This window comes from Panulirus ornatus, chromosome 16, assembly GCF_036320965.1.
Source record: "Panulirus ornatus isolate Po-2019 chromosome 16, ASM3632096v1, whole genome shotgun sequence".
NCBI classification, from domain to species: Eukaryota; Metazoa; Arthropoda; class Malacostraca; order Decapoda; family Palinuridae; genus Panulirus; species Panulirus ornatus.
Window position 1 is genome coordinate 39840609 of NC_092239.1, and position 17293 is coordinate 39857901.

At 40.5% G+C, this 17293-nt stretch overlaps 1 protein-coding gene across 1 annotated transcript in view; it reads left to right on the forward strand.

Moving 5' to 3' along the window:
- Vps13D (vacuolar protein sorting 13D) overlaps nt 1-17293 on the forward strand; it is a 772012-nt gene that overhangs the window by 71188 nt on the left and 683531 nt on the right. The window contains exon 8 of the mRNA XM_071670877.1: nt 1040-1226. Coding sequence (XP_071526978.1) covers nt 1040-1226 — 187 coding nt within the window. The remainder of the gene's footprint in view (nt 1-1039; nt 1227-17293) is intronic.

The following is a 17293-nucleotide window of genomic DNA, read 5'->3' on the forward strand; positions in this document are numbered from 1 at the left end:
GTGAGCTGTTTGATATGAGCATGGGTTATGGCTGGATGGAATGAAAAAAGACGATGAGGGAGTGTATATCAGATTTGGTATGGCAGGAAACAAAGTGAATGAATAGTGCAGTGGTAGAGTGGGTGTGAATTATTACTTTAAGGTGGTTTAGGCATGTGGAAAGAATGCAAGACTGTGAGTTTACGAGGAGAGTGTATGATAGTATGATTAAAGAGGTTGGTGTGAGTGGAAGACCACCTGTGACATGAGGAATTAAAGTGGAAAAGTACTAAAGGGAGATAATTAGTGGAAGAATGCATGAAACTGTGTTTGCATGGGAGGCATGTAAGGACAAGAATAAGTGGAAACTCTCTTGCTGTAGCCGCCCCCTTTATAGGAGTTCCTGAAGGGAATGGGCATCAGAGATATAGATTGATAGACAGATGTCAAATGAATTACAGGGGATTGAAATAAAAGAATTTTTTGTGTATGAAAGAGGTATTAATGGAGTCTTTAGTCTCATTTGATGTATCAGCTTAGTGTGTAAAGTGAAAATTATGAAATACTGTGATAGATATGGAAGTTCATATTTCACTTTAACAAACTGGACATGGTTAACAATGTAAAAAGAAAGAAAAAGGTGATTGATGTTGTAGAGCTGTGTGTACCTAATCCAACCCATTGAATTGGAAATGGAGGGATGATGATACATAGATAGGTAGAGCAAAAATCTTAATATAGAGTTGGTTACAAAAGTTTAACATAGTTATGGCATCCCAACATTGTATTAAACCTAATATTCTGTCTCTATTATAATTACTTTTTTTTTTGTTTAGAGTAGTATGATTTTAAAATTTTAGTAGGCTTTAGTTTTGAGCCACTTCTCCTTTGAAGAGGAAATTTATTGGCATTCTTTAGAATTGCTTTGGTCATGCAAAGTTATCAATTTTTTTTGTATCTTTCTCTTTAGATATGCTGTCTTATTTTTGATTTATGGTCATTATGTATCTGGCACTTTTTGTAATTTTTATGATATATTCACTTGAAATCATTTTAACAGATGACAAGAAAGCGTTGGGACATAAAACTAGACATATCAGCACCACAGATCATCATCCCAGAACATTTTAAGGATAAAAATGCTACCTTAGTTGTGCTGGATTTTGGAAAATTGATCTTCTGCTCTGCTAGGCCTTTGATCCCAACTAAGCTGAAGGATGAACTTGATATGACTAGTGATGATGAAGGTAATGTATTGAGAATGATGGTAAGTTTCAAAGCTATTAAGAAAAAATGGCAGAACACGATGCTATATTGGTGCATCATATCGCCACTGCCAAAGTTGTTCGCATATTATGTTCTTGGTGATGACGTACTTTACTATTAAAATGTCTTAGGGATCATCTTATTGTAGTTTTCTTGCTTATGCCTTCATTTAACCCAAACTATTTCTCCTATCTAAAGGGATATATTGAATCTTTCAAATGCTTTGGTAAAAGTTGAAATTATGCATATTTTGATTTTGAAAATCCTACCATAATTTTCAAAATGTTTATTGGTGCTTGTCAGGTTTATGACAATTAATAAATCAGTTACTTTCATCTAATGAGACATTGTGAATCCTTCAAATTCCATAGCAATAGTTGAAATTAAGCACATTTTGATTTTGAAGATTCAAGCACTACAAACACTGTGCTAGACTTGCCCTCTGTCAGTGGCCTGTTAAGGGTGAGGCACTAAAGGCTAAGAAGCGGCATTAGAATTTCTAGTTTTGGAGACTCAGTTGCCACGGCCACCCCTTTGAGGGAGTTTCAGTTTGAACAGGCATCAGATATGTAAATAGATAGAACCATGATTTTCAAAACATATGTTGGTTGAGTGAGATGCCTTCTGTTGTCTTCTACTTGCCAAAAGTGAAAATGTAAAGAGGTTGTGGTTCCCAGTAACTCAGTTGATAATTATAGAAATGGAAGTGTTGACAGGGAGATGTGCTTTTTCACTGGTGCGCCTTCTATTTTTCCTTGAGGATTATTTTATCTTTCAGAGTTCAAAATAAGAGACTGTCTTTGCCTCTCTCCAAAAATTCTTGTATTCCAAGCAAAACTTCCCCTTTTTTGTTCATCTGCTGATACACAGTTTCAGGCAAATGGTGAGAGGTTTTTGCAGATGGGTTTCTAGATGAAGAAGCAAACTGCTTGGTAGACGTTGTGAGCAAGGGAGGCCTGAGAAGTAGCAGAAGTCAAGGTACTCTTGGTATGAGAAATACCAAGTAAGTGAGAGCTTATATGGAAACTTACTTCAGTGTTTACATCTGTTGCAAGCCTGCTAAGAATTTCTCTGGTTTACAGTAATTTCATTGTCTGTGTTCAAAGCTGGATGATGTGTGTAGATTATTTCACTTTGGCAATAGCACCGGCGGGAAAGAAAACCAAGCTTGTCATATCTTATGCATATGACGTATGATTTTAATGGTGGATAGTTGAAAAAATTGATGGTCATGCATTTCCTTGCTATGCTTATTATACATGGAATAGAGTTTGTATGAATTTTCATAGATGTACCAGAAAACATTATAAAGTAATTGAATGATTATAAAAGATGTTTCCAGTGTATACTGTATGCCTCACATCAGGACAGTATCTCCCAAACCTCATCTTGGCTGACCATGGATGTCATCATGGTGTCTGATGGCTGATTTTCTCTCCAGTGTTGGTCTGTTTTGTGAGCTGAGAGACTTTTGAGTTCCATAGGGATTAGGAATGTCTAATTCCTTGCCATCTGGTTAAGCTTATATCATTTACCCTTCGACCAGCCATCATTCAGTAGTTGTGGCCTTTAGCTTGGTCCTCACACCCCCTGCCAATCTTCAACCTCCACTTGATAATGATGTCTATATCCCTCCAGCTGATCCATTAGTTATGCATGGTCATTATATAATTTTCTGGTACCCCAGCCATGTTAGATAGTTTTTTATTTTCTTTTATTGTGACTGACTCAGCAGGGTTGAATAATATAGTCCACTCAAGGCTACCTCGGGTGAAAGAAAAAAGTTGAAGAGAAAATAGAAATTGATCAGGGTTCTGCAAGGGTTTGTAGACCTGACTTTAAGGAAGAAAGGATGTATGAAGAGGGAAAGATATGAGATGGAAGAAAATTCCATACCTTTGCTGTTGGAGGAAAGAAGGTATCATAATAGCCAATCCTTGAATGGCTGGTCTTCATGCACAAGTTGTAGGAAGTAGCAACCAAACACTTGACATGGATCCAGACTCACAGGTAGGGACATGTACAAACAGTTCATGAGAACTGTGGCCAAATAAATACCTGTAGAATAAAGATAGTAGCAGCATCGTAGTATACAGAAAGGATAGGTTGAAGAGAGGTGATTCCAGGAAAATTTATGAGACAGAAGGATTTAGATTCCACTCTAGTCAATAGGGAGGTGGAGGGAGAACCCTCCCCCCATGTGTGAGCAGTATTCTATACTTAGATGAATCCAATCCCTGTAGATGGAAACAGCTGATCACAAGAAAAGTAATTATGGTATATATACAACACCCAGCTTTTGGGAGTAGATGGTTTTGCCCATCATTTTCAAATTATTACAAGGTTGAATTGTGCTGTTTTGAAACTGGAAATAGGGAAACAAATGATTCTCCAAAAGAGATGTAAGGAGACATTGTATTTTAGCACTATTAAATTTCACAAGGTTACTGCTTCCCTAGTGCAAAATGCTGCTCTGGTCAAAACTGAGAGAGGAGATATGATCAGTATGAGAAAGAGAATGAGTATTAGAGGGAGGAAAATTGAGCTGAACTATGTAAAATGGAATCATTAGCATAAGAGTGAATAGAGTTTGAGGTAGAAGAGTGAGGATCATATACTGTGAGAAGAAAGAGTGTAGGTGATGGGACAGAACCCTGTGGAACACCACTTGGGATAAGATAGGAGGGACAAGTTACTGCATTGAACAGAATCCAGTGGAACACATATGGGGATAAGATAGGAGGGGGAAGTTGCTGCATCAAGAACTAATGTGATGGAATGGCCAGAAAGGAAACTATTTTATAGAAAAGAGAGAGAAGCAGTGAAATCAAAGGAAGAGAATTTAGGAAGCAAAAACTTATGCCGCACCCTTTTATATGCTTTGGAGATGCTAGGGGCTGCAACAAGTGTCACCAAATTCTTTGAGAGAGGAGGGTTAGAGTTGAGTCACATATGAGAGATCACCAGTAGACCTAGCACTCCAAAATCTATGCTAGTGGGATTCTAACTGTTTGAAATAGTGAGAATTTAGGAGAGTTTCAAAGAACTTGCAGATATCAGAAGTTAGAGCAATTGAATGATAGTTGGTGGGTTGAGAGCAGTCTCCATTTTAGGGATAGGCTGCCTACTGTTACATTTACACCATGATAGTTGGAGGGTTGAGAGCAGTCTCCATTCGTAAGGATAGGTTGCCTCCTGTTACATTTACACCATAATACAGATAAGGTATGGCCACTGTTTCATTCATATCAGTACTATTTTAAATATTTTTCATTTTCCTTTGTCGCTGTCTCCCGCGTTTGCAAGGTAGCACAAGGAAACAGATGAAAGAAGTGGCCCAGCCCACTCCCATACACATGTATATACATACACGTCCACACACGCAAATATACATACCTATACATCTCAGTGTACACATATATATACATACACAGGCACATACATATATACCCATGCACACAATTCACACTGTCTGCCTTTATTCATTCCCATCGCCACCTTGCCACACATGGAATACCATCCCCCTCCCCCCTCATATGTGCGAGGTAGCGCTAGCAAAAGACAACAAAGGCCCCATTCGTTCACACTCAGTCTCTAACTGTCATGCAATAATGCCCGAAACCACAGCTCCCTTTCCACATCCAGGCCCCACACAACTTTCCATGGTTTACCCCAGATGCTTCACATGCCCTGATTCAATCCACTGACAGCACGTCAACCCCAGTATACCACATCGATCCAATTCACTCTATTCCTTGCCCGCCTTTCACCCTCCTGCATGTTCAGGCCCCGATCACTCAAAATCTTTTTCACTCGATCTTTCCACCTCCAATTTGGTCTCCCACTTCTCCTCGTTCCTTCCACCTCCAACACATATATTCTCTTGGTCAATCTTTCCTCACTCATTCTCTCCATGTGCCCAAACCATTTCAAAACACCCTCTTCTGCTCTCTCAACCACACTCTTTTTATTTCCACACATCTCTCTTACCCTTACATTACTTACTCGATCAAACCACCTCACACCACACATTGTCCTCAAACATCTTATTTCCAGCACATCCACCCTCCTGCGCACAACTCTATCCATAGCCCACGCCTCGCAACCATACAACATTGTTGGAACCACTATTCCTTCAAACATACCCATTTTTGCTTTGTGAGATAATGTTCTCGACTTCCACACATTCTTCAAGGCTCCCAGGATTTTCGCCCCCTCCCCCACCCTATGATTCACTTTCGCTTCCATGGTTCCATCCGCTGCCAGATCTACTCCCAGATATCTAAAACACTTTACTTCCTCCAGTTTTTCTCCATTCAAACTTACCTCCCAATTGACTTGACCCTCAACCCTACTGTACCTAATAACCTTGCTCTTATTCACATTTACTCTTAACTTTCTTCTTTCACACACTTTACCAAACTCAGTCACCAGCTTCTGCAGTTTCTCACATGAATCAGCCACCAGCGCTGTATCATCAGCGAACAACAACTGACTCACTTCCCAAGCTCTCTCATCCACAACAGACTTCATACTTGCCCCTCTTTCCAAAACTCTTGCATTCACCTTCCTAACAACCCCATCCATAAACAAATTAAACAACCATGGAGACATCACACACCCCTGCCGCAAACCTACATTCACTGAGAACCAATCACTTTCCTCACTTCCTACACGTACACATGCCTTACATCCTCGATAAAAACTTTGCACTGCTTCTAACAACTTGCCTCCCACACCATATATTCTTAATACCTTCCACAGAGCATCTCTATCAACTCTATCATATGCCTTCTCCAGATCCATAAATGCTACATACAAATCCATTTGCTTTTCTAAGTATTTCTCACATACATTCTTCAAAGCAAACACCTGATCCACACATCCTCTACCACTTCTGAAACCACACTGCTCTTCCCCAATCCGATGCTCTGTACATGCCTTCACCCTCTCAATCAATACCCTCCCATATAATTTACCAGGAATACTCAACAAACTTATACCTCTGAAATTTGAGCACTCACTCTTATCCTCTTTTCCTTTATACAATGGCACTATGCACGCATTCGGCCAATCCTCAGGCACCTCACCATGAGTCATACATACATTAAATAACCTTACCAACCAGTCAACAATAGAGTCACCCCCTTTTTTAATAGATTCCACTGCAATACCATCCAAACCTGCTGCCTTGCCGGCTTTCATCTTCCGCAAAGCTTTTACTACCTCTTCTCTGTTTACCAAATCATTTTCCCTAACCCTCTCACTTTGCACACCACCTTGACCAAAACACCCTATATCTGCCACTCTATCATCAAACACATTCAAGAAACCTTCAAAATACTCACTCCATCTCCTTCTCATATCACCACTACTTGTTATCACCTCCCCATTAGCCCCCTTCACTGAAGTTCCCATTTGCTCCCTTGTCTTACGCACTTTATTTACCTCCTTCCAGAACATCTTTTTTTTTTTTTTTTTTGTCGCTGTCTCCTGCGTTTGTGAGGTAGCGCAAGGAAACAAACGAAAGAAATGGCCCAACCCACCCCCATACACATGTATATACATACGTCCACACACGCAAATATACATACCTACACAGCTTTCCATGGTTTACCCCAGACGCTTCACATGCCCTGATTCAATCCACTGACAGGACGTCATCCCCCCGGTATACCACATCGATCCAATTCACCCTATTGCTTGCCCTCCTTTCACCCACCTGCATGTTCAGGCCCCGATCACACAAAATCTTTTTCACTCCATCTTTCCACCTCCAATTTCGTCTCCCACTTCTCCTCGTTCCCTCCACCTCCGACATATATATCCTCTTGGTCAATCTTTCCTCACTCACTCTCTCCATGTGCCCAAACCATTTCAAAACACCCTCTTCTGCTCTCTCAACCACGCTCTTTTTATTTCCACACATCTCTCTTACCCTTACATTACGTACTCGATCAAACCACCTCACACCACACATTGTCCTCAAACATCTCATTTCCAGCACATCCACCCTCCTGCGCACAACTCTATCCATAGCCCACGCCTCGCAACCATACAACATTGTTGGAACCACTATTCCTTCAAACATACCCATTTTTGCTTTGTGAGATAATGTTCTCGACTTCCACACATTCTTCAAGGCTCCCAGGATTTTCGCCCCCTCCCCCACCCTATGATTCACTTCCGCTTCCATGGTTCCATCCGCTGCCAGATCCACTCCCAGATATCTAAAACACTTCACTTCCTCCAGTTTTTCTCCATTCAAACTTACCTCCCAATTGACTTGACCCTCAACCCTACTGTACCTGATAACCTTGCTCTTATTCACATTTACTCTTAACTTTCTTCTTTCACACAGTTTACCAAACTCAGTCACCAGCTTCTGCAGTTTCTCACATGAATCAGCCACCAGCGCTGTATCATCAGCGAACAACAACTGACTCACTTCCCAAGCTCTCTCATCCACAACAGACTTCATACTTGCCCCTCTTTCCAGAACTCTTGCATTCACCTCCCTAACAACCCCATCCATAAACAAATTAAACAACCATGGAGACATCACACACCCCTGCCGCAAACCTACATTCACTGAGAACCAATCACCTTCCTCTCTTCCTACACGTACACATGCCCTACATCCTCGATAAAAACTTTTCACTGCTTCTAACAACTTGCCTCCCACACCATACATTCTTAATACCTTCCACAGAGCATCTCTATCAACTCTATCATATGCCTTCTCCAGATCCATAAATGATACATACAAATCCATTTGCTTTTCTAAGTATTTCTCACATACATTCTTCAAGCAAACACCTGATCCACACATCCTCTACCACTTCTGAAACCACACTGCTCTTCCCCAATCTGATGCTCTGTACATGCCTTCACCCTCTCAATCAATACCCTCCCATATGATTTACCAGGAATATTCAACAAACTTATACCTCTGTAATTTGAGCACTCACTCTTATCCCCTTTGCCTTTGTACAATGGCACTATGCACGCATTCGGCCAATCCTCAGGCACCTCACCATGAGTCATACATACATTAAATAACCTTACCAACCAGTCAACAATACAGTCACCCCCTTTTTTAATAAATTGCACTGCAATACCATCCAAACCTGCTGCCTTGCCGGCTTTCATCTTCCGCAAAGCTTTTACTACTTCTTCTCTGTTTACCAAATCATTTTCCCTAACCCTCTCACTTTGCACACCACCTCAACCAAAACACCCTATATCTGCCACTCTATCATCTAACACATTCAAGAAACCTTCAAAATACTCACTCCATCTCCTCACATCACCACTACTTGTTATCACCTCCCCATTTGCGCCCTTCACTGAAGTTCCCATTTGCTCCCTTGTCTTACGCACTTTATTTACCTCCTTCCAGAACATCTTTTTATTCTCCCTAAAATTTAATGATACTCTCTCACCCCAACTCTCATTTGTAAGAAATGATTTAGAAAACTGAAACTTCTAGCTTGAAATGAAATGAAGAATGAATGTCACATAATGGTTCAACCTCTGGCTATGGAAAAGGGAAATGTATAATTTATTTACACAAATGTCAAAAGTAGTTTTCATCAATTTAACTACAGATGTGTATTTCATCTGTAACTGCGCTAGGCAGTGAGTGCTGCTGATTGACGCTTGCCACCTCTATTTTAAATCCTGGATATGGGCTCAGATCATACTGTATACAAACATTTCTGTTGATGTACTATTCCTGCAGTTGTGAATGTTTATTCTTGTCTGTGAGTTTTATCATTTTATGAGAGTAAGGCTGAATCACTTCAGCACTCTTAAGCCTCTGAAAAATTCAGGTTGACCATTATATGAGATATAAGATAGATTTAGTTAGTTAAGATTGTTGATGACTGTAGTATATGTGTGATATATATCATCTGATTTATGAGTGAAGTTGTTAATCAGTCTAATTTACATAAGAGTGTGGTATGTTGATGGTGATCTGAAATGTTTCAAGTATGGTCTATGCACGAGAATAAGTTAGGGAAATTTTTTATTTAGAATGTATCCCCCCTAATAGTATGAGTTTCAGGTACTCATGCAATGATATTCCACTTTGACAACAGATCACTGGGAATGCAACTCTATGGCGATCAAGTATGATAAATGATATGCACGTATATGTGTATATGAGTGGATGGGCCATTCCTTCTCCATCTGTTTCCTAGCGCTACCTCGCTGACGTGGGAAACAGTGACAATGTAAAATAACGATAAAAAAGAATTGTATTTATATATTTTTTATATTTATTTGGTTCTCAGTGAGTGTAGGTTTGCGGCAGGGGTGTGTGATGTCTCCATGGTTGTTTAATTTGTTTATGGATGGGGTTGTTAGGGAGGTAAGCAGCTGTTTCGGAAAAATGATCAATTCCAAGCCTTCATCCAACAGATGATATGCTCTGCGAAGAGTCTTGTTTCCATAACAACCCCATCTCTAAACAAAGTAGAAACATGCAGAATCAGTGACAGAGATTACTGGAACAACACTTCTTTACCGACAAGTTAATAGTTTTATATGTAAATTAATATTATTATTAACTTTCAGTGTTCCCGTAGCAGGTGAGGGCAAGAATGGAAAGTAAGTATAACGTGTAATAATACAGCACGAAAAATTATTTGCATCTTCATTTCTGCAGCAATCAACCATGGCAAGCGAAATGTCTACAAAGTTATTTCCAACAATCCATGGACCTTAAGAATGTGTGGAAGTCGAGAACATTGTCTCGGAAAGCAAAAATGGGTATGTTTGAAGGAATAGTGGTTCCAACAATGTTGTGTGGTTGCGAGGCGTGGCTTATAGGATAGAGTTGTGCGCAGGATGTGGATGTGCTGGAAATGAATGTTTGAGGAGAATGTGTGTTGAGTGGTTTTGATGAGTAAGATAATTTTAATGGGTAAGAGAGATGTGTGGAAATAAAAAGAGCGTGGTTGAGAGAGCAGAAGAGGGTGTTTTGAAATGGTTTGGGCACATGGAGAGAATGAGTGAGGAAAGATTGACCAAGAAGATATATATGTCAGAGTTGGAGGGAACGAGGAGAAGTGGGAGACCAAATTGGAGGTGGAAAGATCGAGTGAAAAAAATTTTGAGTGATCAGGGCCTGAACATGCAGGAGGGTGAAAGGCGGGCAAGGAATAGAGTGAATTGGATCGATGTGGTATTCTGGGGTCAACGTGCTGTCAATGGATTGAATCAGGGCATGTGAAGCATCTGGGGTAAACCATGGAAAGTTGTGTGGGGCCTGGATGTGGAAAGGGAGCTGTGGTTTCGGGCATTATTGCATGACAGCTAGAGACTGAGTGTGAACGATTGGGGCCTTTGTTGTCTTTTCCTAGCGCTACCTCGCACACATGAGGGGGGAGGGGGATGTTATTCCATGTGTGGCAAGGTGGCGATGGGAATGAATAAAGGCAGACAGTGTGAATTGTGTGCATGTGTATATATGTATGTGTCTGTGTGTGTATATATATGTGTACATTGAGATGCATGGGTGTGTATATTTGCGTGTGTGGACGTGTATGTATATATGTGTGTATGGGGGTGGGTTGGGCCATTTCTTTCGTCTGTTTCCTTGCGCTACCTCGCAAACGTGGGAGACAGCGACAAAGCAAAATAATAATAATAAAAAAGATATTTATTTTATCATACTTTGTCACTGTCTCCTGCGTTAGCGAGGTAACGCAAGGAAACAGACGAAAGAATGGCCCAATCTACCCACATACACATGTATATACATACACATCCACACATGCACATATACATACCTATACATCTCAACATATACATATATATACACACACAGACATATACATATATACACATGTACATAATTCATACTGTCTGCCCTTATTCATTCCCGTCACCACCCGGCCACACATGAAATGACAACCGCCTTCCCTGCATGTGTGCGAGGTAGCACTAGGAAAAGACAACAAAGACCACATGCATTCACTCTCAGTCTTTAGCTGTCGTGTATAATGCAATGAAACCACAGCTCCCTTTCCACATCCAGGCCCCACAAACCTTTCCATGTTTTAGCCCAGATGCTTCACATGCCCTGGTTCAACCTATTGACAGCACATCGACCCTGGTATACCATATTGTTCCTATTCATTCTATTCCTTGCACGCCTTTCACCCTCATGCATATTCAGTCCCCAATCACTCAAGATCTTTTTCATTCCATCTTTCCACCTCCAATTTGGTCTTCCACTTCTCCTCTTTCCCTCCACCTCTGACATATATATCCTCTTTGTCAATCTTTCCTCGCTCATTCTCTCCTTGTGACCAAACCATTTCAAAACACCCTTTTCTGCTCTCTCAACCACACTCTTTTTATTACCACACATCTCTCTTACCCTGTCATTACTTACTTGATCAAACCATCTCACATCACATACTGTCCTCATACATCTCATTTCCAGCACATCCACCTTCCTCCACACAACTTTAACTATAGCCTACGCCTCACAACCATGTAACATTGTCGGAACCACTCTTCCTTCAAACATACCCATTTTTGCTTTCCGAGGTAACGTTCTCACCTTCCACACATTTTTCAACACTCCCAGAACTTTCGCCCCCTCCCCCACCCTATGACTCACTTCCTCTTACATGGTTCCATCTGCTGCCAGATCCACTCCAATATATCTAAAACACTTCACTTCCTCCAGTTTTTCTCCATTCAAACTTACCTTCCAGTTGACTTGTTTGTCAACCCTACTGTACCTAATACCATTGCTCTTATTCACATTTACTCTCAGCTTTCTTGTTTCACACAATTTACCAAACTCAGTAACCAGCTTCTGTAGTTTCTCACCCAAATCAGCCACCAGTGCTGTATCATCAGCGAACAACAACTGACTCACTTCCCAAGCCCTCTCATCCACAACAGACTGCATACTTGCCCCTCTCTCCAAAACTCTTGCATTCAACACCCTAACAACCCCATCCATAAACAAAGTAAACAACCATGGAGACATCACGCACCCCTGCCACAGACCGACATTCACTGAGAACCAATCACTTTCCTCTCTTCCTACTCGTACACATGCCTTTTATATATGCCTCTCTTTTATATGTATATATATTTATTTATTATTATACTTTGTCGCTGTCTCCTGCGTTAGCAAGGTAGGGCAAGGAAACAGACGAAAGAATGGTCCAACCCACCCACATACACGTGTATATACATACACGTCCACACACACACATATATCTCTTGCTCTTTCATTTCTTACTCAATCAAACCACCTCACACCACATATTGTCCTACAACATCTCATTTCCAACACATCCACCCTCCTCCACACAACCCTATCTAATGCCGATGCCTCACAACCATATAACATTGTTGGAACCACTATTCCTTCAAACATTCCCATTTTTGCTTTCCAAGATAATGTTCTCGCCTTCCACACATTCTTCAACACTCCCAGAACCTCTACCCCCTTCCCCACCCTGTGACTCACTTCCACTTCCATGGTTCCATCCACTGCCAAATCCACTCCCAGATATCTAAAACACTTCACTTCCTTCAGTTTTTCTCCATTCAAGCTTACCTCACAATTTACTTGTCCCTCAACCCTACTGAACCTTATTACCTTGCTCTTATTCACATTTACTCTTAGCTTTCTTCTTTCACACACTTTACCAAACTCAGTCACCAACTTCTGCAGTTTCTCACCTGAATCAGCTACCAGTGCTGTATCATCAGCGAACAACAACTGACTCACTTCCCAAGCTCTCTCATCCACAACAGACTGCATACTTGCCGCTCTCTCCAAAACTTGCATTCACCTCCCTAACAACCCCATCCATAAACAAATTTAACAGCCATGGAGACATCACACGCCCCTGCTGCAAACCGACATTCACTGAGAACCACTTACTTTCCTCTCTTCCTACTCGTACACATACCTTACATCCTTGATAAAACTTTTCACAGCTTCTAACAACTTACCTCCCACACCATATACTCTTAATACCTTCCACAGAGCATCTCTGTCAACTCTATCATATCCCATCTCCAAATCCATGAATGCTACATACAAATCCATCTGCTTTTTTAAGTATTTCTCACATACATGCAAACACCTGATCCACACATCCTCTACCACTTCTAAAACCACACTGCTCCTTCCCAATCTGGTGCTCTGTATGTGCCTTGACCCTCTCGATCAATACCCTCTCATATAATTTTCCAGGTATACTCAACAAACTTATACCGCTATGATATGAACACTCACCTTTATCTCTGCCTTTGGACAATGGCAGTATACATGCATTCCGCCAATCCCCAGGCACTTCACCATGAGCCATACATACATTGAAGATCCTCATCAACCAGTCAACAACACATTCACCTCTTTTCTAATAAATTCCACAACAATACCATCCAAACTCACCGCCTTGCCAGCTTTCATCTTCTGCACTACCTCTTCTCTGTTTACCAAATCATTATTATTATCATCATTATTTTTTATTATACCTATTCACTGTCTCCCACGTTTGCGAGGTAGCATAAGGAAACAGATGAAAGAATGGCCCAACCCACCCACATACACACATATGTACATAAATGCCCAAACGCACATGTACATACCTATACATTTCAACGTGTACATACATATACATACACAGACATATACATATACATATGTACACATGTACACACTCATACTTGCTGCCCCCATCTATTCCCGCCACCACCCCACCACACGTGAAACAGCACCACCCTCCTCCTTGCACGCGAGGTAGCGCCAGGAAAAGACAACAAAGGCCACATTTGTTCACGCTCAGTCTCTAGCTCTCATGTCTAATGCACCGAAACCATAGCTCCCTTTCCATATCCAGGCCCCACAAAACTTTCCATGGTTTACCCCAGACGCTTCATATGCCCTTGTTCAATCCATTGACAGCACATTGACCCCGATATACCACATCGTTCCAATTCACTCTATTCCTTGCATGCCTTTCATCATCCTGTATATTCAGGCCCCGATTGCTCAAAATCTTTTTCACTCCATCCTTCCATATCCAATTTGGTCTTCCACTTTTCCTCGTTCCCTCCACCTCTGACACATATATCCTCTTTGTCAACCTTTCCTCACTCATTCTCTCTATGTGACCAAACCATTTCAATACAACCTCTTCTGTTCTCTCAACCACACTCTTTTTATTACAACACATCTCTCTGACCCTTTCATTACTTACTTGATCAAACCACGTCACAGCACATATTGTCCTCAAACATCTCATTTCTAACACATCCACCCTCCTCCGCACAACCCTATCTGTAGCCCATGCCTCGCAACCATATAACATTGTTGGAAACACTATTCCTTCAAACATACCCATTTTTGCTCTCCGAGATAACGTTTTCGCCCTCCACACATTCTTCAATGCTCCCAGTACCTTCACCCCCTCCCCAAACCTGTGACTCACTTCCGCTTCTGTGGTTCCATCCGCTGCTAAATCCACTCTCAGATATCCAAAACACTTCACTTCCTCCAGTTTTTCTCCATTCAGACTTCTTTCTTTCTTTCATACTATTTGCCATTTCCCGCATTAGCAAGGTAGCGTTAAGAACACAGGACTGGGCCTTTGAGGGAATATCCTCACATGGCCCCCTTCTCTGTTCCTTCTTTTGGAAAATTAAAAAAAAAATGAGAGGGGAGGATTTCCAGCCCCCCCGCTCCCTTCCCTTTTAGTCGCCTTCTACGACACGCAGGGAATACGTGGGAAGTATTCTTTCTCCCCTATCTCCCAATTAACTTGTCCCTCAACCCTACTGAACCTAATAACCTTGCTCTTATTCACCTTTACTCTAAGCTTTCTTCTTTCACACACTTTAGCAAAGTCAGTCACCAACCTCTGCAGTTTCTTACCCAAATCAGCCACCAGTGCTGTATCATCAGCGAACAACAACTGACTCACTTCCCAAGCCCTCTCATCCACAACAGCCTGCATACTTGCCCCTCTCTCCGAAACTCTTACATTCACCTCCCTAACAACCCCATCCATAAACAAATTAAACAACCGTGGAGACATCATGCATCCCTTCCGCAAACCGACATTCACTGGGAACCAGTGATATTACAGTATTACAGTTGAATTTATTAAGAGAGGGGTGACTTTGTTGTTGATTGGTTGGTAAAGATATTCAGTGTATGTATGGATCATTATCCTCCCTTCCTTTACTACTTTCCAAAAGAAGGAACAGAGCAAGGAGCTAAGTGAGTTTTCCTTCTAAGGCTCAGTCATCTGTTCTTGACACCCACTCTCATGTGGGAAATGGTGAGCATAAATGAAGAAATGAATTTGAATTTTATGAATTATTGTGACTTTGCTGTCTCAAAAAAGGAAACCTCAATTTGTCAAGTATTATGACTCTTTTAAAACATCTTCACACAATTTTACAGTCATACTCGTAGTTTTCCTTTCTTACAGGTTTCTCTTAGAAAACATAGTTTTTCACTTTAAGTATGTCACAAAAAGACTTCTTAAGCTAGAATGTGTTTATTGATATAGTTGAAAAAAGAAATAATAGACATCCAGCTATTGATTGATGTAGATCAGCTTATTTGAGTATCTTTTTTGAGATACAGAATATGTGATATCAAAACACTCTCTAATGGAAGATATCTTTTTAAAAAGATATGTAACTGCTAGTGTTGGAGCAATTCACCTTAAGAATTAGATTGCAATTACAATTACAGAGGCTTTCTGTTTTTTAGATAATGGTTATAATTACAAATACATTTGGGAATAGCAATATCATTACAATTACCACAAAACAGAATCAGTTATCTTTCTTTCTTTCATACTATTCGCCATTTCCCACATTAGCGAGGTAGCATTAAGAACAGTGGACTGGGCCTTTGAGGGAATATCCTCACCTGGCCCCCTTCTCTGTTCCTTCTTTTGGAAAATTAAAAAAAAAAAAAAAAAATGAGAGGGGAGGATTTCCAGCCCCCCGCTCCCTTCCCTTTTAGTCGCCTTCTACGACACGCAGGGAATACGTGGAAAGTATTCTTTCTCCCCTATCCCCAGGGATAAGAATCAGTTATGATTAGTTATAATTACAATTTCCCAGATTTGGAAAAAAATCATTTTGGTTAATGAAAGACACTTAATTTTGCAATGGAACATTATCCTTTATTTCCAAGCAAGTGTCACAAAGTATTTGAAAACAAAAATAAAGATTTTATATTAGTAGAAATTACAGATGGTAACTAAAAAGCTAATAGTTTGTCACACAGTTAGCTTCTGCACTTTATCAATATCGCTGAATGGAAAGAAGTGACACCAAGTTGAGCTCTGTTAGCAATGAAAAAATTTCTGGCAATGCTAAAGACTTGCTCTAATGGAGCAGATGTTGCAGTACACCCAATCACCTCTCTTGCAAGGTTCTTCAGTGAATGCAAAGCTTGGGACACTTCTTTCCAGTATGGCATTGGATCACTTGAAAATGACAGAGTTCCTCTCTCTACATATTGCTTTAACAAAAGACTCATTGACACAGTGCTTCCCCCTGATCCTTGTTGATTTTGGAATTTTGTTGAACATTTTGGTATGAGGAAAATTTTGAGTCTTTTTGATGCAGGTAATCATTCTGCCAATCATTCTTGTTACTTTCTTTTTCCCTTATTGTTGTTGACACTTCCTGAACTTTATCCAATATACCAGCACTTGGTCCTTCTTCTCTTGTAATGGAAGCCACTCCAGTTTGAACCTAGGATCCAAAAAAGCTGCTACTTGAATGTCTTTCATTTCTATGTATGGATCCAACCTTTTCTTCACAGAGTCCAGTAGGACTCTCCCAACTTTGCATTTACAAGGTTAGTAGTACCACTTTCCTCCCCTTTCACAATAACAATTAAATTACAGTTACTTGATTACACTTAATTACAATTATAATCTATTTCTTCCATTTTTATTTTCAATTACAATATTTCTGTAATTAGTTACATTTTACTTGAATTACAATTACTCCAACCCTGGTAATTGCA